We start from the raw sequence: 22,650 nt of genomic DNA on the forward strand, positions 1-22,650 counted from the left end.
ACATGCTATAATGCATTCAGAAGGCATTATAAACTTGGCTATAAATACTTATAAACATTACACATTATAGCCATGCTTATTATGCATTATGAACTGTTAACGTAATACATTATAAGTACTGTTCATAACACATTATAAGAGCTCATAAGTTGTATTTGCCCACTCTAAGTAAAGTGAAGCATACTGTAGTAAAGACTCCTCCAGTGTTAAGAGTCTTCAAGTTGAAGTATTTACTGAAGGATTTACTGAAACACTAAAACATCCACAATAAAGCTCAATACAGGCTTCAAATGTCAGAGTTTAAACTAGTGCTGCCATCAGTGTTTCACCCAATGTGGGAAAGTCAATGTACACCACTGTTAAATGTACACCACTGTTTGCATAGCACTAACTTATAGAACAGAACAGAATACTGGCAGAAATTAGCACTGTTTGGAGCATCTGAGTACTCAGGACTAAAGCCCTGAAGATGTGGCCTTAACAGCACCAGCAGCGAGAAATAAAATATTGGAAATCCCAGGGAGTAAATAAACTTTATTTTTTCCAAGCTGGGACTGACTTCTTTGGCACTGAAAGTATAACATGTTATTAACACTACTTATATTGCATTATATTAACAATTCATTATATATAATAAATATGTCTATACAGTGTAATTCAGTGTAATGTATTTTTCTAAATATTTATAACCATGTTTATAATGCCTTATGAATGCACTGCAACATGTTATGTGTTTATAGATGCTTACAAATGTAACATTCATACAAAGTGTTACCCAGAGAGGCAAGTAAATTTGACACTGCTTAACAAGTCAACACAGTTTGAGACAAGTACATGAAAATTTAGGTGTCATAAATCCGTGGAGTCCTGGCAAGGATTCGGACTCAATCTCCCAGAATCCTCTGGGAGATCACATGACTTCTACACGTCCTTTGAACACAGAAACTTATACGAACTCCATCTCCCAGAACCCTCTGGGAGATCAGCTGACTCCTAAAGCACCTATCAGCGCTCTAGATCAGCGGAGTACTGATATGTGTCACCTGTGTAGTTGATCATATGATCTTCCTAGTTTAGCTTATTAGCCTAGGCTTTAGCCATAGAACTACTGAGCGTTTTCGTTTCTCCAACTCTGCCTTTTGCTGTGGCCTCTGGATTGCTTGGCCTGGATCTCTGATTACTGCAGACATCCCAAGTCTCCCGGAAGTTTTTTCGTGATAGGGAAAAAAAAGTCTGTGTCGCCTACGTGTGCGTTTGTGTGCGCTCTTGGCCGCTCGTTCTAGATTCCAGGAGATTTTATCTGGCTTGTGGGCATCAGGGAACCGCTATTTATAATCGTATAATATGCGGGAGACTCCCAGAGCTTCCGGGACACTTGGGATGTCTGTTACTGTTTTTGACCCTTTTGCTTGTTTCTGAATACGCCTTCTGCCTACTCCCTTTTGGATTATCGCAAGAGTGCTATGTTTGTTTGTTTATATCTGTTGTGTCTTCTGGATTTGAACCCTGCCTTTTTTTTGACTATGAACATGGACTCTGATTTCACTAGTAAAGCCTCCCTTTTGTTCTTTAACCGCAAGCGTCTGAATTCTGTTGAAACATTACATTAGGCAAGTGCAGTGTTTGTACAGAGCTTATTGGTAGGGTTTAAGCATAGCTACATCAACTCTGTAACTCCAATGCATAAACTACAGAAGGAAACCTCAGACATCAAACATGTCTTGGCTGACCGACTACATCTGGGGTAAGAGGAAAAATTGCGTACATTACATTTTCTATTTTTTATTTTGCCAAACTATGCCTTTAAGGAAATAGTTCACCAAAACAATGCTAACATCATTAACAGTGAAGAAAATGAGAAACTTGCCTCAATTAAGTTTAAGTTCATTTTAAATAAATATTTCTCTTTTTCATCTGTCTGCACTGACCCGACTGAAAATTCTGGTTTGCCTCTGATGATCTTGCCCTCTTTGAGTGCAACAGGGCATGTGCAGGACCATCGACTCCTACGCCAGCGGAAGCCCGGCACCACAGTGTTTCTGGAGGACAGCATACGCAACAGCTCCTCCTGCATCATGTAAGACAGGGCATATTTAGTTGAAAGAAAACGAATGGTGCCTGGCATTGTTCATTATGAGAAAAAGGCCAATGGACCATGTCTGTCTCCTCTGGAAATTCCTCCTCTTCTAACAGCAAGCGTACAGGTACAGCCGCTCTCCTCACAGCCATGGACTCCAGGCGAGCCATTACACACTATACACACCAGAGAAACAGCGAATCCACAACTGAAGTGTTAAAATTCAAGGCCAACTATAACTACGCTACTTATGTTTCACTAGATCTATTTCACAGTCCAATGTTGGCGTCAGACAAGTCACCAACCCCAAAAAGCTCCTCTGGGTCCTTGTTTCCATCTAGTTCAAACAGGTACTGGGGGTCATGATCTGCCATATAGTCCTACACAGGTTAAAACATGCACAAATGTAGTTAATTATTGTTATTGCTACTATATATAAAAAACAAATCAGATGGAAATAGATATACAGTACTGTTCAAATGTTAAAGTCCACAAATCCTTCCTTTTAATTTCATGTCAGAATGGTCATTTGTTTACTTTACAATTTATTCATTTTTCTGGAGATGTTTCTAAGGAGATTAGATACAAGATAATCCACTTGCACAAGGAAAAGGGGAGAGGACAGAAGGAGACAGAAAGAAAATAAGGGAAAAAAACAGGAGTTTCCAAAACTGGCGCTCAAAAATCAAATCATTGATATATACTCTACACTGCCAAAAGTATTCACTCACCCATCCAAATCACTGAATTTAGGTGTTCCAATCACGTCCATTACCACAGGTGTATAAAACCAAGCCCCTAGGCCTGCAGACTGCTTCTACAAACATTAGTGAGAATGGGTCGCTCTCAGGAGCTCAGTGAATTCCAGCGTGGTACCATGATTGGATGCCGCCTGTGCAACAAGTCCAGTCGTGAAATTTCCTCACTACTAAATATTCCACAGTCAACTGTCAGTGGTATTATAACAAAGTGGAAGTGATTGGGAACGACAGCAACTCAGCCACGAAGTGGTCGGCCACATAAAATGACAGAGCAGTGTCAGCGGATGCTGAAGGGCATAGTGTGCAGAGGTCACCAACTTTCTGCAGAGTCACTACAGACCTTCAAACTTCATGTGGCTTTCAGATTAGCTCAAGAACAGCGTAGAGAGCTTCATGGAATGGGTTTCCATTGCCGAGCAGCTGCAGCCAAGCCTTACATCACCAAGCGCAATGCAAAGCGTGCAATGCAGTGGTGTAAAGTGCCGCCACTGGATTCTAGAGCAGTGGAGATGTGTTCCAATCATGGAACATTGGAGTGACCAATCATGCTTCTCTGTCTGGAAATCCAATGGACGAGTCTGGGTTTGGTGGTTGCCAGGAGAAACGGTACTTGTCAGACTGCACTGTGCTGAGTGTAAAGTTTGGTGGAGGGGGGATTATGGTGTGGAGGTGTTTTTCAGGAGTTGGGCTCGGCCCCTTAGTTCCAATGAAAGGAACTCAATGCTTCAGCACCAATAGATTTTGGACAATTTAATGCTCCCAACTTTGTGGGAACAGTTTGGGGACGACCCCTTCCTGTTCCAACATGACTACGCACCAATGCACAAAGCAAGGTCCATAAAGACATGGATGAGTGAGTTTGGTATGGAAGAACTTGACTGGCCTGCACAGAATCCTGACCTTAACCCAAAAGAACACCTTTGGGATGAATTAGAGCGGAGACTGTGAGCCAGACCTTCTCATCCCACATCAGGGTCTGACCTCACAAATGCACTTCTGGAAGATTGTCAAAAATTCCCATAAACACACTCCTAACCCTTGTGGAAAGCCTTCCCAGAAGAGTTAAAGCTGTTATAGCTGCAAAGGGTGGGCCAACATCATATAAAACCCTATGGATTAAGAATGGGATGTTACTCAAGTTCATGTGTGTGTGAAGCCAGACGAGCGAATACTTTTGGCAATATATGGAGAAAATGGGACTCCTAACAACTGTGTGGAACCTGTAGACCAGCGGTGTCAAACTTAACCACTAAAAGGGCCAAATAAAAAATTTTAGCAAATCCGTGGGACAGCTGTGTTACTTAATTTTTACATTTTGTCATGAACTGAATGGGCCATTTCTAAGCCGCTTCTCCCTCAGGGTTGCGTGAACGGGACATTGTTTATTCAAAATATGACAAAACTACAACAGCAAAATAGGCATTGAATACTTATTCAAAAATAATTAAAAATAAAAATAAACCATTTTACATTTTTTAGACAGCAGACATCTTTTCTTTTTGTGCAACTGCTGGTCCATAGGTTGTTGTTGGAGCTCAGAAGGCACAGTATGTTGCAGTGCATGCTGGGAACTGTAGTGCATCTCAGGGTGAAACAGGTTAGTAAGAAATGAAAATGAAAATAATGTTGTGGGCCGAACAGGACTGTGTCACAGGCCACATGGGTGGTAGACCATCAAAACTGTCACCATCAGTACTGAGAGACTTCATCTTTGAAGGAGAGGAGAAAATCAAGCTGCTTCAGATGTGAAAACATCCACTGGTGTTTCTTTCCATCCTTCCACTGTTAGAAGATGACTCAGCGCTATGGGTCTGAAAGGACATGTAGCTGTCAAGAAGCTGTTACTTAAGCAATCAGACAAAGAAGCTGCTGGTGTTCTCAAAACAACGGACTGATCACTCCAGAGTCCAGACCTTAACATCACTGATTGTGTTTGGGATAACTTGGATTGTGAAAAGCAGAAAATTTAAATTTGCAGAATGTTCCTGCAGATTTCTTTGAAAAACTGAAAGTGAATCCTCCTGAAAAGATCGAAAGCTGTAATAAAGACAAAGGGTGGACATTCTAAATATTGAAAAATCTGATATTTAGATGTTGAGGCTTCTGTGTAGTTTTCTATTAATTGTTTTCTGTTTTTTCTTAATGCTGAACAGTGAATATGTTGTACTTAATGACCGTCTTTGACTGGAAATGAAGTAAATGAAAGGTGGTCTCTGACTTTTGCACAGTACTGTAGCTATAAACATATCAATTTCATTACACAACACACCTAAGAAATGCATATAATTGCAAAAGTTAAAATGACTATTACTACTGCAGTATGCACCACCAAGGTTCCTCACCTCCAACGGCCTGAGTATACTGTCTTTATAGAGCTGAATCCTCTGGCAGGCCTCCTCTGGGAAATTCTCCTTCACCCTCACCAGGTGGCTGATCATGTCCTTCTGTAGCTCTTGTTCCTCCTCATTACACACATACAAAACCATCATTCACAGTCATTGCACATTCCTTCACAGTTTGATCGTGACCCCTCCAGTTTACACACGCTACACATACTCCACCACATAATATACCGATCAGGCACAACATTATGACCACCTCCTTGTTTCTACACTCATTGTCATTGATGTGCTGGTACAAGCGGATCAGACACAGCAGTTCTGCTCGAGTTTTTAAACAGTGTGTCCACTCACTGTCCACTCTATTACACACTCCTACCTTGTCAGTCCACCTTGTGGATGTAAAGTCAGAGACGATAGCTCATCTGCTGCTGCACAGTTTGTGTTGGTCATCCTTTAGTCCTTCATCAGTGGTCACAGGACACTGCCCACAGGACGCTGTTGGCTGGATATTTTTGGTCAGTGGACTATTCTCAGTCCAGCAGTGACAATGAGGTGTTTAAAAACTCCAGCAGCACTGCTGTGTCTGATCCACTCAGACCAGCACAACACACACTAACACACCACCGCTACGTCAGTGTTACTGCAGTGCTGAGAATGATCCACCACCCAAACAGCACCTGCTCTGTGAGGGTCAATGAGGGTCCTGACCACTGAAGAACAGAGTAAAAGGAGGCTAACAAAGTATCAGAGAAACAGATGGACTACAGTCTGTAACTGTAGAACTACAAAGTGCAGCTATACAGTAAGTGGAGCTGATAAAATGGACAATGAGCGCAGAAACAAGGTCATAATGTTATGCCTGATCAGTGTACATGCAAATCACGCTTAACTATTGCTATACTTGTTCTACCTCCTCCTCCTCCTGCTCTTCCTCCTCCTCCTGTTCTTTCTCATCCTCTTCTTCATCTTCCTCTTCAGAATCACTCCTCTTCTTGGGTGTCTCCTTTTTCACAAGGTCCCACTGCTCCTTCAAAAACACACGACCTGTCTCCGGATGCTGTCGCTGACCCCCCAGCCGGTGGATCAGATCTTTGTCTGCACCCTGCAGAGTTTAGCGCATGATTTTTTGCACATCTTGTGTTGTTTCCATGTTCACTCTATCACCATCTTCTATGAACCTATTCATTCAACCCACTTGTTGAATGATATACAGCTGCAGAATAGTAAGGTCACAAAAAAGAGGGTTACCTTGAGGTTGATGATGATGTCTGGTGGCATTTTTAGCTTTTTAACCAACTCCACTTGCTCAGATATCTTCAGGTATTCCTCAGACATCGATGGCAGGCACGACAGAACATAGCCTGGCCAAGCATGACAAATGCAAAGAAAGATTCAAATCATTAAACATTAATATTAACTTGCAAGACTACATGAGAGCGCTCCACAGGATTACCTATGGTTTCTTCTGAACCTTTGCCAATGATCAATCAATGAAACTGAAAGTATTTAGCCCTTGTGTGGTGTTGGTGTGTGGTTTACTCAGTGGTCTGATGGACCCACCGCATTATTGTTTTTTAAATCAATACAGCCATAACAATTTATGTAAAAATATCAGAAGTTTTCTCCTTTAGCAGCTGTAGCCAGTCAGCAGTCTATCCATGTTGTCCACCAACCCCCACACACACTAACAGCAGGCCATGTAGGAGGAGAACACAGCACCTCTACACTTTTACTCCCCACGGGTTCACCAAACGCCACGTATAATATAAACGTGTTGGGGGTGAACAGAGTGAAGGCACTGAAAATGGGATATTTTATAAACCGATCAGGCATAAAATTATGACCACCTCCTTGTGCTCATTGTCCATTTTATCAGCTCCACTTATTTAGTAAGTGCACTTTGTAGTTCTACAATTACACTGTGGTCCATCTGTTTCTCTGCATACTTCATTATCCCCCTTTTGCCCTGGATGGATCATTCTCAGCACTGCAGTAACACTAACATGGTGGTGGTGTGTTAGTATGTGTTGCGCTGGTCTGAGTGGATCAGACACAGCAGTGCTCCTGGAGTTTTTACACACCTCAGTGTCACTGCTGGACTGAGAATAGCCCACTAACCAAAAATATCCAGCCAACAGCGTCCTGTGACCACTGATGAAGGACTAGAGGATGACCAACACAAACCGTGCAGCAGCAGATGAGCTATTGTCTCTGACTTTACATCTACAAATTGGACTGACAAGGTAAGAATAGGGTGTGATAGAGTGTAAAAGGGTGGACAGTGAGTTGACACTATGTTTAAAACTCCAGCAGCACTGCTGTGTCTGATCCATTCAGACCAGAGCAACACACACTAACACACCACCACCACATCAGTGTTACTGCAGTGCTGACAATGATCCACCACCCAAATAGTACCTGCTCTGTGAGGGTCCATGGGGGTCCTGACCACTGAAGAACAGGGTAAAAGGGGGCTAACAAAGTATCAGAGAAACAGATGGACTACAGTCTGTAACTGTAGAACTACAAAGTGCACCTATACAGTAAGTGGAGCTGATAAAGTGGACAATGAGCATAGAAACAAGGAGGAGGTCAGAATGTTATGCCTGATCAGCGTATGTTCTTCCCAGAAAATGAGCAAAGGCCAAAGAATCTGAGGTTGAAATAATAATAAATCACATCATTTTTTCTTTTGGTAAACACTGAAAATAGGTCCATATATCCCAACACCACACAAGGGTTAATCATGGATAAATGGGTATTTTTGTAAGCCATTAATTGAATTGAATTCAGCCAAATGTATTTGTTTACTGTGGAATTAGACCTCCATCCGTGCAGTAAAACACCCACCTACATGCACAGTAGTGAATACACACTAGGGGGCAGTGAGCACACTTGCCCCGAGCGGTGGGCAGCCCTATCAACGGCGCCCAGGGATCAGTTGGGTGTTAGGTGCCTTCCTCAAGGGCACTTCAGTCATGGATACAGTCTATTCCAGGACCTTCTTACCATAGTTTTCCACCTCCGGTGACTTGAGTTTATCAAGAATCAATGCGAACACCTTCTCCTCCGGAATGCTCTTCCCTTCAGCCAAGACAGCGTTGAGCTAAAACCCGAACATCACAGCACATGTGGTAGAAGTGTTAGAACACAGAATGTAACCTTAAAATAATATGAACTCTACACTTCAATATAGAGTTATATAGAAAATATAAAAGCAATCATACCTCTTCGCCTCGCTCCGTACCATCACGAATATGACTGTTGAGCAACTCCGTGTCTGGAGACACAGGAAGCAAAACTTAAATACATTACAACAAAATATAGTGACTAAAAACATTGATTCAAAGGAACAAGACGAAGGATTACCGTCAATGAGGACACATCTCCAAGTTTGGGCTAATTTCCTAGCAAGGGTAGACTTGCCAATACCCTAAAAAAAGAAAAACAGACTTTTTAAAAACTTTTTTCATGTCAACACATGAAAAAACCAAAAACAAAACAGAAAAAAAATAATAATAATAATTGAAACCTCATATGTGCAGCAGAATGTCACTGTCACAGCTTCTCTAGGCCCCTCTGAGTGTGCCTATCTCTTCCCCTGTTCTAATAGGATTTCCACCTGTTTGTAGTTCCTGTCTCCTCCACCTCTCAGGTGCTCCCTATTGTTTCTGCCTGTATCAAGCCCTTTGTTGTCTAGTCTATGTCGTGTTGTTACATGTAGTGGTTACGTGTCTGGCCTGTGTTTGTTTTGCTTTATGTAGCGATGGCCGTTACAAAGCTTTCTGAAGCATCAACACAACTGAACCAACTGTACCGGAAAATGGTTCAGTGTTTAGAAGCATTTGACACCTGGCTCAATGCTGCCATCTCCTGTCCAGTTCAATTTCCTACAACGACTGTTTCCCATTGACTGGCTTCTATTTTCTATTGAAGTTTATTTACACAAATAAGCCTTAATTACAACACAAATGTGTTAATTTGATATTTTGAACATAAAATAAATATAGCACTGATATATAGTTTTCCAACTTATATTAACTATGGACAAAGTTATTAAATGGAAAATTATGGAAAATGGAAACTATGGAAAATTGAAATTAAAATTAATTGAATTAAAAATAACTTTATTTGCTTATTACATTATTGGTTGGTCACATATCATACATCTCACTTTATTTTGGCTGGCTAAGTGAAAGTGATCCCATACTTGAGACAGAGACCCAAACAGATGTTTGGTAAAATTTATTAATTTTTCAGCATCTGAAAAAAAAAAAAGCTGAAATTATATATATATATATATATATATATATATATATATATATATATATATATATATATACACACACACACACACACACACACACAGCTCAAAAAAATAAAGGGAACACTCAAATAACGCATCCTAGATCTGAATGAATGAAATATTCTCATTGAATACTTTGATACTTTGTTCTGTACAAAGTTGAATGTGCTGACAACAAAATCACACAAAAATCATCAATGGAAATCAAATTTATTCACCAATGGAGGCCTGGATTTGGAGTCACACATAAAATTAAAGTGGAAAAACACACGACAGGCTGATCCAACTTTGATGTAATGTCCTTAAAACAAGTCAAAATGAGGCTCAGTATTGTGTGTGACCTCCCTACAACTCCTGGGCATGCTCCTGATGAGGTGGCGGATGGTCTCCTGAGGGATCTCCTCCCAGACCTGGACTAAAGCATCCGCCAACTCCTGGACAGTCTGTGGTGCAACGTGGTGTTGGTGGATGGAGCGAGACATGATGTCCCAGATGTGCTCAATCAGATTCAGGTCTGGGGAACGGGTGGGCCAGTCCATAGCTTCAATGCCTTCATCTTGCAGGAACTGCTGACACACTCCAGCCACATGAGGTCTAGCATTGTCCTGCATTAGGAGGAACCCAGGGCCAACTGCACCAGCATATGGTCTCACAAGGGGTCTGAGGATCTCATCTCAGTACCTAATGGCAGTCAGGCTACCTCTGGCAGGCACATGGAGGGCTGTGCGGCCCTCCAAAGAAATGCCACCCCACACCATTACTGACCCACTGTCAAACCGGTCATGCTGAAGGATGTTGCAGGCAGCAGATCGCTCTCCACGGCGTCTCCAGACTCTGTCACGTTTGTCACATGTGCTCAGTGTGAACCTGCTTTCATCTGTGAAGAGCACAGGGTGCTGTCCTGTTGCTGGGTTGTTGCCCTCCTATGGCCTCCTCCACATCTCCTGGTGTATTGGCCTGTCTCCTGGTAGCGCCTCCAGCCTCTGGACACTATGCTGACAGACAGAGCAAACCTTCTTGCCACAGCTCACATTGATGTGCCATCCTGGATGAGCTGCACTACCTGAGCCACTTGTGTGGGTTGTAGAGTCCGTCTCATGCTACCACGAGTGTGAAAGCACCACCAACATTCAAAAGTGACCAAAACATCAGCCAGAAAGCAGAAAGGTACTGAGAAGTGGTCTGTGGTCCCCACCTGCAGAACCACTCCTTTATTGAGTGTGTCTTGCTAATTGCCAATAATTTCCACCTGTTGTCTATTCCATTTGCACAACAGCTGTGAAATTGATTGTCAGTCAGTGTTGCTTCCTAACATTTATTTACTTTTCCATTTATTGCATTTATTATTACAGCTTCTATTCTTTTCAGCAGACTTGCTCTCAGTTTTTCACAGAAATCTGCAGTGACAGTTTTCAAAGTTGAGTCTGAGAAGCTGTTTGCTTTTTCTGCTTCTCATTATTAAAGTAATCCCAAGCACATCCTTTACTTAATAACGGGTTTCTTGACAGCTATACGTCTCTTCAGACCATACACACTGTCGTGCCACTTTTATGTTAGTCTCACTGCTGTGAGCATGTTCCACCAACTCACTATCTAGTCAACAGTCGTGGGCTGAAGGTTAGGGAACCAGCCCTGTGACCGGAAAGTTGCTGGTTTTATCGCCTCGGCTGACAGTCCATGACTGAAATGCCCTTGAGCAAGGCACTTAACCCCCAATTGCTACCTGGGTGCCGTGGGTAGGGCTGCCCACTGCTCTGGGCAAGTGTGCTCACTGACCTCTAGTGTGTGTTCACTACTGTGCATGTATGTGGGTGTTTCACTGCACGGATGGGTTAAATACGGAGGTCTAATTCCACCATGTGCAAACACAGTTGGCTGATGGTTCTGAATTCAGTTCTATTCAGTGGTCCCAGAGGCTGCAGTCTCCAGGTATATCCATACAAAGTGCACCAATATGGTTCTGCAGCGGAACGTAACACTGTGTCTAGACCTTCGTCTTAAATCTGACAACTCACCGGCTTCCCGACAACAATAAAGCAGGCAGGCTTGGCCAGCAGATACTCCTTCTCAGCTTCGTCCTCTATCAAGGTGTCAGTAAAAGGGTAAGCAGGTCTTTCAGGAACATGTGACGCCATGGGAATAAGAAGGCCTTCAGACAGGGCTGAGGGATAAAGGATATAGCAGGTCATGGGAGAGAAAATAGTAAGTTTAATAAATGTAATATGTCTGTGACTTTATAATAACAATAATAAATGAATAAAAATCAGAGATCTGCTAAATGTATTTGAGGTTTCCCCAACACAACAGGATGTAATATTGATGATGGAGTTCAGATGGAAATAAAGATCAGACAGTCCGATACTTCTGAGCCAAAGACTCCAGTGTCTCCTCTTGCGTTTTAGCAGCTCAGACTTGCCAATAATGATAACGTTCAACTTTATCTACAACTAAACTTTTGTCTCTTCTTTATCTCTCCTGTACCTCACATCTCCTTTTGCCTAATGCTGTTTCTCCTGAAGAATATAGAATCACCATTATGTCTCCTGAGCTGTCAAAGAGCAACATTAGAGCAATAACATTTTGCTGTCGTTGTCAGTTTGTTAAAGAGGAATTCAGTCCAATTCAAGCCCAATCAAATTTATTTGTAGAGCTTTTTACAACTGATGTTGTCACAAAGCAGCTTCACAGAATTCCAGAAAAGACAAAGTTTCAACATGAATGTAAAACCCCCAGGTGAGCAAGCCAGGGGCAACAGTGACAAGGAGAAACTCCCTCAGAGCTGAGGAAGAAACCTTGGGAGGATCCAAGGCTCACAAGGGGGGACCCATCCTCCTCTGGTCAGACTACCTACAAGTGATTATACTACTAATATTAATAGAAGTAGTATTAGTAGTAGTAATAGCTAGGAGTCCGTGATTCAGACGATCTTTCAAAATTTCTCAATAATTCTGTGCTTGAAATGTAAACATTCAGTCAAAGTGGTTTGACGAGAAATAATACACACACACACACACACACCTTCTAAGCCGCTTCTCCTTCTAGGGGGGCTTGAGACTATCCAGGCTGTCGCTGGGCAGAAGGCAGGATACACCCAGGACAGGTCGCCAGTCCATCAGAGGGCAGACAGACAGACACATCCACTCATACCTAAATTTACCATGTCCAATTGGCCTTTGGAAGGAAACCGGAGTACCCGGAAAAAACCCACACACACACGGGGAGAACATCCATACAGAAAGGATCGATTCCCGATTCGATTCGAACCCAGGCCCTTCTTGCCACGAGGCAACAGCTCTACCCACTGTGCCACCCTGCTGCCCGAGAAATAATTCATTGCAGAGAATTTCTCATTTTTTCCCTTTACAGCGGTTCTGATAGGAACCAGGAGTCATGACATCTGCAACACAAAAATATCCTTTTTATTTACTATCCAAAACAACCCGTGAAGCTACACGTGTCTTCTGAGTTTTTGCACATAAATTTAGAAGACGTGCAGGTTGAGGTTTCTTTGGGGACTACTTTGTCTGACAACACCCTGCATGTTCCCCTTGAGGTTCCTATCACAACCACTGTGAACAATTGTGACTCTGCGAGTTTCTCTAGCACTGAGCACTTCAAACCAAACCACGCTCAGGAACCACACTTGGTTCACATCATAACCATTTAACCTAATCATGTAGACTTTTTGAAAATTCGGTGGAGTTCCCCTTTGAGCTACATTACGGTGGAGGTACACGTTCGTTAAGATAGCAAGACAGCAGTGAATACGTTTAACCGAGCGTTTAATGTCAAACTCAGTAACGTAGCAGCTTTAAAAGACGCTTCTTTAGTTATTATGGTTGAGTTACTTTGGTAGCTCGCGTTAGCTAGCTTAACGTTAGCTTAACTCGCTTAAGTACTTCAGGTTGTTTGCGCGCTCTGATATTTAAGAATAACTAACGTTAATATCGTTCTGGCAGGCTGGCTCTATCAATAGCTGTAGCTTAACATAACTATAACTAACGTTATATATTCTTACCAAAGGCAGGAGTGACGGTTTACTAATGTGGCTTAACTTCCCATCCTTCACTGTGTTGAAGCGTAGCCATGGTGACAGCGGAAAAGCAGAGGAGTTTCTCTAACGCTAGAGGGCGCGCCCGAGCGAGTCCAAAATGAATGGGCTCATAAAGAGCATTTGAGCAAAATCATACTTTATAAATGCTTAAACATTTTGAATGTAAAATAATGCGATAATTTATATATCTTTTTAAGAGCTTTTAAACTCGAGTTATAGGAGTTTGAAACGGCGCCTCATGCACGTCCATGGCGTCAGTGAGCGCGAACAGCCAATGAGCTGCAGCGCTCGGCAATCAATCATCAGGCTCTAGCGGTAAAGCCCGCCTCCTGCTACACGAAACCCGTTAATTGTAGAAAAAAGAAAAATAGAGGTGAGTTTTCTTTGCTTTTTTAGTGAAACACATCCTTCTGCTTTCTAATATTAAAGAAATGTTCTGGGCGAGTGATTAGAGACTATGTGAACTTTTCGTTTTTAGCCGTTGAGCTCCATTCACTCCCATTCATTGAGGACTCACTCACAGGCGCCCTCTTGCTTGTTCACCAGCCATGTTTTCGATATAACGGAGAAATAGGAAGTGGCCAGGCTCCTCATAAACCGGCCCTGGCCAAAGCACCAGAACCATAGATCTCCATACCGAGATGCCGCGTTGCCTGCTGTTCTCTATCTGAGGCGATACGTCTGCGCGTCCGCCATGTTGGAGCGGTCAAGATCCGCTTATGAGCCGATTTGTATTGAGAGCCGAAGAGTCTCAGGATTAAATCAGCCACAACTCCCTTATTACTGAACCAATTTTACAGTTAAAGTGTTCAGAAATTCGCTGTTCATATAATAGTGTTATGTGTAAAGAACGTGTAAATGCTTGTTTCTCTCTTTGTCTGTTCCCAGACTCATGATGCTGCTTGTTCTTTAGCCTGCCAGCTCCTAGTACAGCCGCCCAGAGGTTCTACCTTAAACTGCCATGGGTAGTCCAACAGAGAGATATGCCCCAACCATGCAGAGATGCCCCTAAAACAAACAGGAACACCGACCCAAATGACAGACATCAACTCAACACACCAACAGAAACTCAAGTGTACTTGGTAGCTGTTATGAAATGTGTGTCAGATTTAAAAATGAGCCAAACAGATGTCTCGTACACTCAAGCTTTAATGGGGGACTGGATAGGAAAGCAGGGCCTGCTCATACATCCGCATATTTCGCTGCAGGCCCGCATGATTTTATCAAATTATCTCCAGATTATAATCATTGCAATAAGTTATGCATTATCTGTATTTCTACAAAAAGTCCACATATTTTTTTTAACCGAAACTAAAACTGGGCATTCTGCCAAAAAGGAATTTTACTCGGCCTAGCTCACATTGTGGTTTTATTAAAAACTCAATCATAGACATTCACATACGCTGAAAGTTTGCGGGTCCAATGAATGCTGCTACCACTGCTGCTCAGGGGGTCATCCCTATGTTTCCAAGGCTCCTTGTTCCTCAGGTCCTCTGTTCCCAGGAATTTTGAAAACATCCCTATATTCCCAGGATCCTATGTTCCCTCATTGAAATTTTCATGGGAAATGACTGCAATAACAATAACGTTGCCAGGTTGCCCTCATCATATTGCCTCAACATGAAAATGAGTAAGGACCAAACATCTGGGATATTGACAGAGGTACACATTCTGATGTTAGTGTGATGGTCAGTGAAATATCAGAACTTGTATGTGAAAATCTATTTAGTGAGAGGCAGCATTTCAGTGTTTGTAGTCATAATGTTTTATGTGATCATCACAGTACATTCACAAAACATTACTAACGCTGTAAAACATGGAATTCATGCCAACAGTGGAATCTCTGAGCACATCCTCAACGACAACATCTACCTTAAATTTCAATACAGCTTTTAACGTCCCCTTCATGTCAATTCGCCTTCACCATTTTTCCCATTACCCACTTTATTCCTGAACCCTATGCTTTGACTGGCTTAAGGAGAGAACTTAGTGCAAGTGTGAACAGATTATATTTCGCTGTTATCTGATCAAAACAGATCAAAATCTCCAAAAGGGTAACTTTACAGGAGAAGGAAAAAACCTACTTTACTTTTAATGTAAGTCAATGGCAAAAGACTATTTTCAAACTTCAAATTTTTGGCCGTTTCTTTTGGTCTATTCTTCATGAAATTTACACAAAAAAGGACAACAGACGTTTTCAAACTACGCCAAAAGCTGAAAAATGATAAAAACAGGTATACAGATACATATCTGACAGCAGCTATTTGTTAAATACCAGGAACATCCTAACGCAATAGAAATATGAGAATAAATAAAAATGTAAATCTTTATTATTGCGATACCTAAATGCTTGTGTGCCAGTGTTTATAATTGATCCATCAACAGAAACCTGTGAGAAAAACTCTTAAGTGGAGCCTATTTATGGCCTGTAGTGATTCCTTAAGCTAATAAACTTTTTATTACAACTTTTTACATTTTGTTTAAACAGAAATGCTTCTTGTATTGTATGACAGCACCAAGCTAGCAGGGTTACCTAAGCATTGGACTCTGATGTCAGCTCTAGTTCAAATAAAGACATTTTATATATCCATTTACAGACAATATAGTTTGTTAATCAGTGGCGTTTTGAAGTTCTGATGTTTAACTGGCAATTTCCCATTTGGTTTGATTTTATGAGCACAGATTTCAACAATGACAGCTTTTACAAACAGTGACTATGAAACCACATTCATGTCAATCCACTTGCACTTTCTTGAGACGTTTATGCTCATACCTTTCACTGTAGCTGTAGAGAGAGATGCAAACTGATTGTCTCAAAAATACTTCAAACATTTAATGGGACATTATAACTTAAGAAGCACTCATTCCTTGACTTGGCTAAAACCATAGTGAACAACACATTAGTTCCCCAACCGGATATTTTGACCGTAATCTTGAAATACGGTGGTCATATCAAAAATAAGGTGAATACAACCTCAAGTTTGTACTTTATTATTATAACACAACTGGAAACAAGAAAAACAAAGGGCAGTGCACCACATCTCAACTAGATAAAGCAATTATTTAAAAAAAAATCTACAGTCCAGCTTCATAAAAAAGGATTTAAATTACAGACTAGACAAGCTGAGCCAATGGACCTGTTGACAAATCTGCTGCATTATACCCTGTATGACCTTTGCTCACCTCAAGACATTAACTATGACACTAGTAGCCCTTTCATAGGGTTCCCGTGTCAAATTAAGGTATGATGTGACATATCGCTGTTGTTGGAAGAAAACCTCGCATGTCCATTTTTGTTGTTTTTCAGTTTTTGACATAATTTGAAATGACCTGTTGCTCTTTACATTGTGTGTAGATTTCATAAAGAATGGACCAAAAGAAACAGCCCAACATTACTTGGAAAAAGGTCTGGTTCCATTGACTTACATTAAAAGTAAAGTATCTTATTTGCTTCTTCTGTAAAGTTACTATTTTGGAGATACAAGGTTTTCTTCTAACAACAGCGATATACAGAACTGAACATAGGACACTGGGAATACTGGGCCCTGGACTATAGGTGTACTTCCCGCTCAGTTGAGCTTTGGGAAAAGTGAGAAAACGGTTTGGCTCTGTATACACAAGAATGCATATACACTCACAGAAATAAAAGTGTGAAACTGTCACTGTGGCAGGACCCCTATTGTCACGGGTGGGACCCTCAGGGTTCATCTCAGTACTTTTAGTCAGGGAACATAACTGAACCATAATGCACTGAAATGATATTTATTAAGCTGTACTGACTCCACACACCCCGCCTCGCCTCCAGCCTTTTGTTCTACTGTTCTGTTTTAAAACATTCGGTTATGAAAAGGTACAAATACCAACTTTTCACCTGGAAAAACTGATTTAAGGTTCACAATCAGACCTTAGAACCACTGAAGAACCTTTGAGGGAACATTTACATTGTTTGTATCTTGATGAACGAAAAAAATTCCTCATCCATACATCCATCCATCCATCCATCCATCCATTTTCTAAGCTGCTTCTCCCTCAGGGTCGCGGGAGGGGCGGTGCTGGAGCCTATCCCAGTGGTCATCGGGCGGAAGGCAGGATACACCCTGGACAGGTTGCCAGTCTATCACAGGGCAGACAGACAGACACAGACAGTCACTCACACACTCACACCCAAGGGCAATTTAGCATGTCTAGTTGGCCTGACTGCATGTCTTTGGACTGTGGGAGGAAACCGAAGAACAATTCCTCATTTGAATGTTAAAAGCTTGTGATGAGGACCGAATGGATGAGGATGCGATTTTGTTGCCATCTAACAATAAAAAAGTTCAAATCTAGCTAAGTAGGCTTACCATCTTCCATATGTATCCATATATAGCCCATTGCATAACCATAAGCCATTACAGACATTACAGCTTGCAGCTCACTATAAAATATATCAGTCTGTTAGATGTAGACATACCAAAAGTAGGCTTACTTTCTAAATTGGAATGTTGCTGATCAGGAAACACTTTTCGCTGTTGTTTGGTTATATGAAGTATATTATTCTCAGGTTTCGGTGGAGAAGCATATCATGTTTCAATTCAACTCTCTAATTTCAAAAAGTCAAATTTCTATTTTTCAAACAACTGAACAGAAACAGCACAGAATACATTACAAAAAACAATCAATTTCCCTAAACATTATCAACATTTTTTGGATTACAAATGATGCACATAAGCTGTTTGATCAAAAGTATGTGATCAGCCTTTTTAATTAGTGGCTCTGGCTAATTTTTCTCTACTCCAGTTGCTAACAGGCACCTTCAATCAAGCATACAGTGGCAAGAGGAAGATGTCATGTTCTAAGACACATAAGCTGGACATCCGTCCCACCTCCATCTTTTAAAGATCAGAGCATAAACTTTGTCTCCTCTGCAGACCAGTTCCTGCTCTGCCATGTTGAACGTTACAAACTTTCACTATGACGCGATGCACATGCATGTACTTAAACTTTCCGATAGGGAATGTAATCGGATTCAAGCATTTACATGGCCATTATTCTTCTATTTAATGGATTATTTAGAGGTTTCCCACCTCGTTCAACAGGATAGAAGTTGTATTCCGAATGGCCTCAATTGGACTAGCCTATTCCGATTGAGGCGTTTACATGTAAACATGGCAATGCAAACATGGCAATGTGCTGCACTAGAGTACCCAGCATGCACTGCAACTTAATGTGCACTCCAATTCTCCTACCCCAACAACAATCTATGGGACAGCAGTTACACCTCAGTTCTACAGTTCTATGCAATGTCACACCAGTCATATCACTAAACGCACCAGCTGAATTTCACCTGCAGTTTGACCAATAGAAACATCCAACGTCAGCTCAGCTGGTCAGAAACTGAGCCCAAATATAGATGAAGCAGGAATAAAAAGGATACTAGGTGTCTAGTTCTACTACAAGTGTCTATATTTTGCTTGAAGATTTTGTGTATTTTGAATAAACAGTGGTTACAGCACAACATTAAATAACAATGAAATAAAAACAGTTGCTCTTTGACCCACAGATTTGTTGAGATTTTTTTAATATGGCTCCTTTAGAGACTGTGTTTTTTGCTCCTGACAAAAGTAAACATGGGTATTAGAATGGGGAAACTGAATTCAGTCCCAGCACAGTCCCAGATGGTGCCCTGCTAGAGCTGCCCTGATCAACTGTGTGCTGTTGTTCTGGAATGGAAATGCAGAGGAGCAGCAACAGCTCAACCAAGAAGCAGTAAGAAAAGCTCACAGAGTGTGTGCTAAAGTATAAATCAACTGCTTGTGGTTGCAGCACTCGCTCCTGAGTCCCAAACCGACTGAATTCAATGTCAGCATGCAAACTGTTGGAAGTCGAAAGCCTCATGGGTTGAATTTCCATGGTCGCCAAGCATCGGCTCAGGTGGAGTAAAGTACACCAGCCTTGAAGCAGTGGAGACGTGATGAATGGAGTGATGAATCATGTTTCAGGATCTTGCAGTTGGACAGATAAATCTGGGCTTGGTGGCCCAGCGTCAGGGGTTTTTAGTGGAGAAATGCCCCACTAAATTCACTGTTTTGTATATCACTGCTGTTGGATCAAAACCTCATATCTCCAAAATAGTAACTTTACAGGAGAAAGAACAAGCATACTTTATTTTAATGCAAGTCAATGGAACCAGACATCTTTCCACGTCATTTTGGGACATTTCTTTTGGTCTGTTCATCATGAAACTTATACACAATGTAAAGGACAACAGGTTTTTTTCAAATTATTTCTCAAAAACTGAAAAATGACAAAAATGGAGGTGTAAGATTTTGTTTTCCAAAAGCAGTGATATGCTTCTATAGTGGCATGCTTCTTTGATATAAAAGTGAAACTAAACTTCCCAGAATACATATTAGTTTTTAAGTTTGATAGTTGATAAAACCTCTGTAATTTAGCCTTGCTGAGATAATGTGATCATACTGGATGTTCCCCTAATATGCTCACTGATTTAAAACTCTGTTTAAAAGACTTGAGAAATGAACTTAATAGTCCTGCAGAAAATACCACAAAACGAGATATATGAACTTCACTATCAGGCACACTGTCTCCACCTTCACACCTGCTGAGGGATAAGAGTAATGCTGCTAATCAGGAAACAACTGCCACTTGCTTTATCTAGCTCTCCACTACAGTAAACACTGACTGCAGTGATAAAAGAGGAACGTGGAGAATGTTACTACATACTATACTACTACAATCCAAACTTATGGTAATGTCCATTTTGCAGAAATTGCACTACTTCATAGGGTGCACAAACAGTTGAATGTGTACTAAGCGCCATTTTTTTCTATTTTTCATTACATTTTTAAGGTTTCATCACAGGGTTTCTGTGACTGAAATTCACAATCTAATGTTTTTCAGGCCCTGAATCTCAGTTTTTTACTGTCAGCACCTTAGCCCTTATGTGGTATTGATGTGTTTGTTACTCAGTGGTCTGGTGGACCCACCACATTATTGCTTTTAAATCAATACAGCCATAATTTATGTAAAAACACCAGATGTTTAAAATATCACAAGTGTCCAGTGTAGGGTTCTCCTTTAGCAGCTGTAGCCAGTCAGCAGCCTGTCCATGATGTCCATGCTCTCACACACAAACACACACACACATACAAACACACACACACAGACACACACACACTAACTGCAGGCCATATAGAAGGAGAACAGAGTGAACGACACAGCACTTCCACACTTTTACTCCCCGTGGGTGGGGAGTAAAATGTGTGGGGGTGAACAGAGTGAAGGCACTGAAAATGGGTTATTTTGTATGTTCTTCACAGAAAATGAGCAAAAACCAAGAATCTGAGGTTGAAATAATAATAAAACACATCATTTTTTCTTTTGGTAAACATTGAAAATTTTCATTGATTAACATGACAAAAGGGTTAATAAATGAAAACGAACACTACGTTTTCAAAGTTATAAACAGGTAGGCCTTGAGGTAGAAAAGGTTAAAAGCCCTTGTATTATACAGGGTGATTTAAAACAATTCATCTGATTTCAAAGTGCCATACATTTACAACCGTGAGGCGTCCAGAAACCAATCACATAGTAATTGTAAGAGGGCATCATAAAGTTTTAAACCGTCACTGGAAGACAGCTTCCCTTCCCTCTGTGAGGTGACATGATGCCTGAGCAGAAAGCTCAGGTTCAATATTATTATTGTATGTTCTTATTGAAGAACATTAGAGTGAATCCATCATAACTGTGCAGTGTGATTTTCATGGGCAGTGAAGCTCCAACAGCTCAGAGTGTTCGTCGTTGGTTCCACAGCACTGGATGATCTCCGAAATCGCACTGAAAGAGCCGTGAGTGCAGCGAAACCCGACATGCTCAATCCAGTATGGGATGAGTTTGACTGTGGTGTTGATGTCCGTACAGCTGGAGGAGGTTCAGACTGAGACCGTGTACAATTACATAATAAACTTTATGCTCATTTAAACCATTTACAGTTCACTGCATTGATCTGTAACGATTTACAAGTGAAATTAATCGTTTTGAAATCAGATCAATCGTTTTGAATCACCCTGTATTACATATTTGTTCCCTGTAACTCAATAAATAGAAATTGTGTACTAAAATGACTAAAAAAAATCAAGTACCAGTATCAAGTATCAGAAACACAAAATGTCTTGTTGATGCTTTAATTGAGTCAACTATGATGTATGTATTCAAGGGTCAGCTGGTCAGCATCAGCTACAGATTAAAAAACTGGCCAATGTCCAGCATTTTCTGGGGAAAACCACTACATTTGAAGGTAGGGAAATTATGAATGCTGTAAATTAAACAAAAAATTCACTGTCATGAGTATTACAGCATTAAGGTCGCTGATGTTGAGTTTTTTACACTGATAGTAGTCACTGACATATCTTGATATAAAAAAGTTGTTTCATAAAAATCTCCTGCTCTGTCAAGTATCAAGGAATAGTCACATGACCAGGGTGGCTGCTGAGACTGTCTCGCCGATAACTACAGATAACAACAGAACAACTTCGACAGGTTTTTAAAGAAATTTAAACAGGTTTCAGCAAAGATTATAGAAGACTGCTGCAGATCAGTCTGTAGATAAGTGCTGTTGAAGGAAGTAGTTCCTAATTAAACAGAAAGTATTCTGATAAGGGCGGCACGGTGGCGTGGTGGGTAGCACTGTCGCCTCACAGCGAGGAGGGCCTGGGTTCGATTCCCCGGCTGGGCGGCCAGGGTCCTCTCTGCGTGGAGTTTGCATGTTCTCCCCGTGTCTGCGTGGGTTTCCTCCAGGTTCTCCGGTTTCCTCCCACAGTCCAAAGACATGCTAATTGTCTTTAGCATGTCCAATTGGGCCAATTGGACATGCTACATTGCCCCTGGGTGTGAGTGACTGTCTGTGTCTGTCTGTCTGCCCTGCGATGGACTGGCGACCTGTCCAGGGTGTATCCTGCCTTCCGCCCGAAGACTGCTGGGATAGGCTCTCGCGACCCTGACGGAGAAGCGGCTTAGAAAATGGATGGTATTCTGATGAAATATTATTAAACACATTAATAAAAGGACCCAGCATATATTGAATCGTTTATTTATGTCACTATAGCTCTGCT

The 22,650-nt window shown here is 41.4% G+C and overlaps 1 protein-coding gene across 4 annotated transcripts in view; it reads right to left on the reverse strand.

Annotated features, from left to right (window-relative positions):
* The window catches only part of ak9 (adenylate kinase 9), a 33,809-nt gene extending 20,231 nt beyond the window's left edge, over positions 1-13,578 (reverse strand). For 3 of the 4 annotated variants that reach the window (XM_017719893.2, XM_017719892.2, XM_017719891.2), the window contains exons 1-11: positions 13,505-13,578; positions 11,502-11,647; positions 8,550-8,613; positions 8,408-8,460; positions 8,190-8,286; positions 6,429-6,541; positions 6,091-6,282; positions 5,181-5,300; positions 2,383-2,457; positions 2,155-2,253; positions 1,929-2,068 (exon numbers count right to left, since the gene is read on the reverse strand). In XM_017719893.2, coding sequence (XP_017575382.2) covers positions 1,929-2,068; positions 2,155-2,253; positions 2,383-2,457; positions 5,181-5,300; positions 6,091-6,282; positions 6,429-6,541; positions 8,190-8,286; positions 8,408-8,460; positions 8,550-8,613; positions 11,502-11,621 — 1,073 coding nt within the window. In that variant the 5' untranslated portion in view covers positions 11,622-11,647; positions 13,505-13,578. Of the gene's footprint in view, positions 1-1,928; positions 2,069-2,154; positions 2,254-2,382; positions 2,458-5,180; positions 5,301-6,090; positions 6,283-6,428; positions 6,542-8,189; positions 8,287-8,407; positions 8,461-8,549; positions 8,614-11,501; positions 11,648-12,504; positions 12,573-13,504 lie in introns of those variants that run through there. The other variant, XM_037537574.1, reaches the window with a different exon arrangement.
* Positions 13,579-22,650: the final 9,072 nt, after the last annotated feature.

The sequence above is a fragment of the Pygocentrus nattereri genome, chromosome 4 (assembly GCF_015220715.1).
Source record: "Pygocentrus nattereri isolate fPygNat1 chromosome 4, fPygNat1.pri, whole genome shotgun sequence".
Classification (NCBI taxonomy): Eukaryota; Metazoa; Chordata; class Actinopteri; order Characiformes; family Serrasalmidae; genus Pygocentrus; species Pygocentrus nattereri.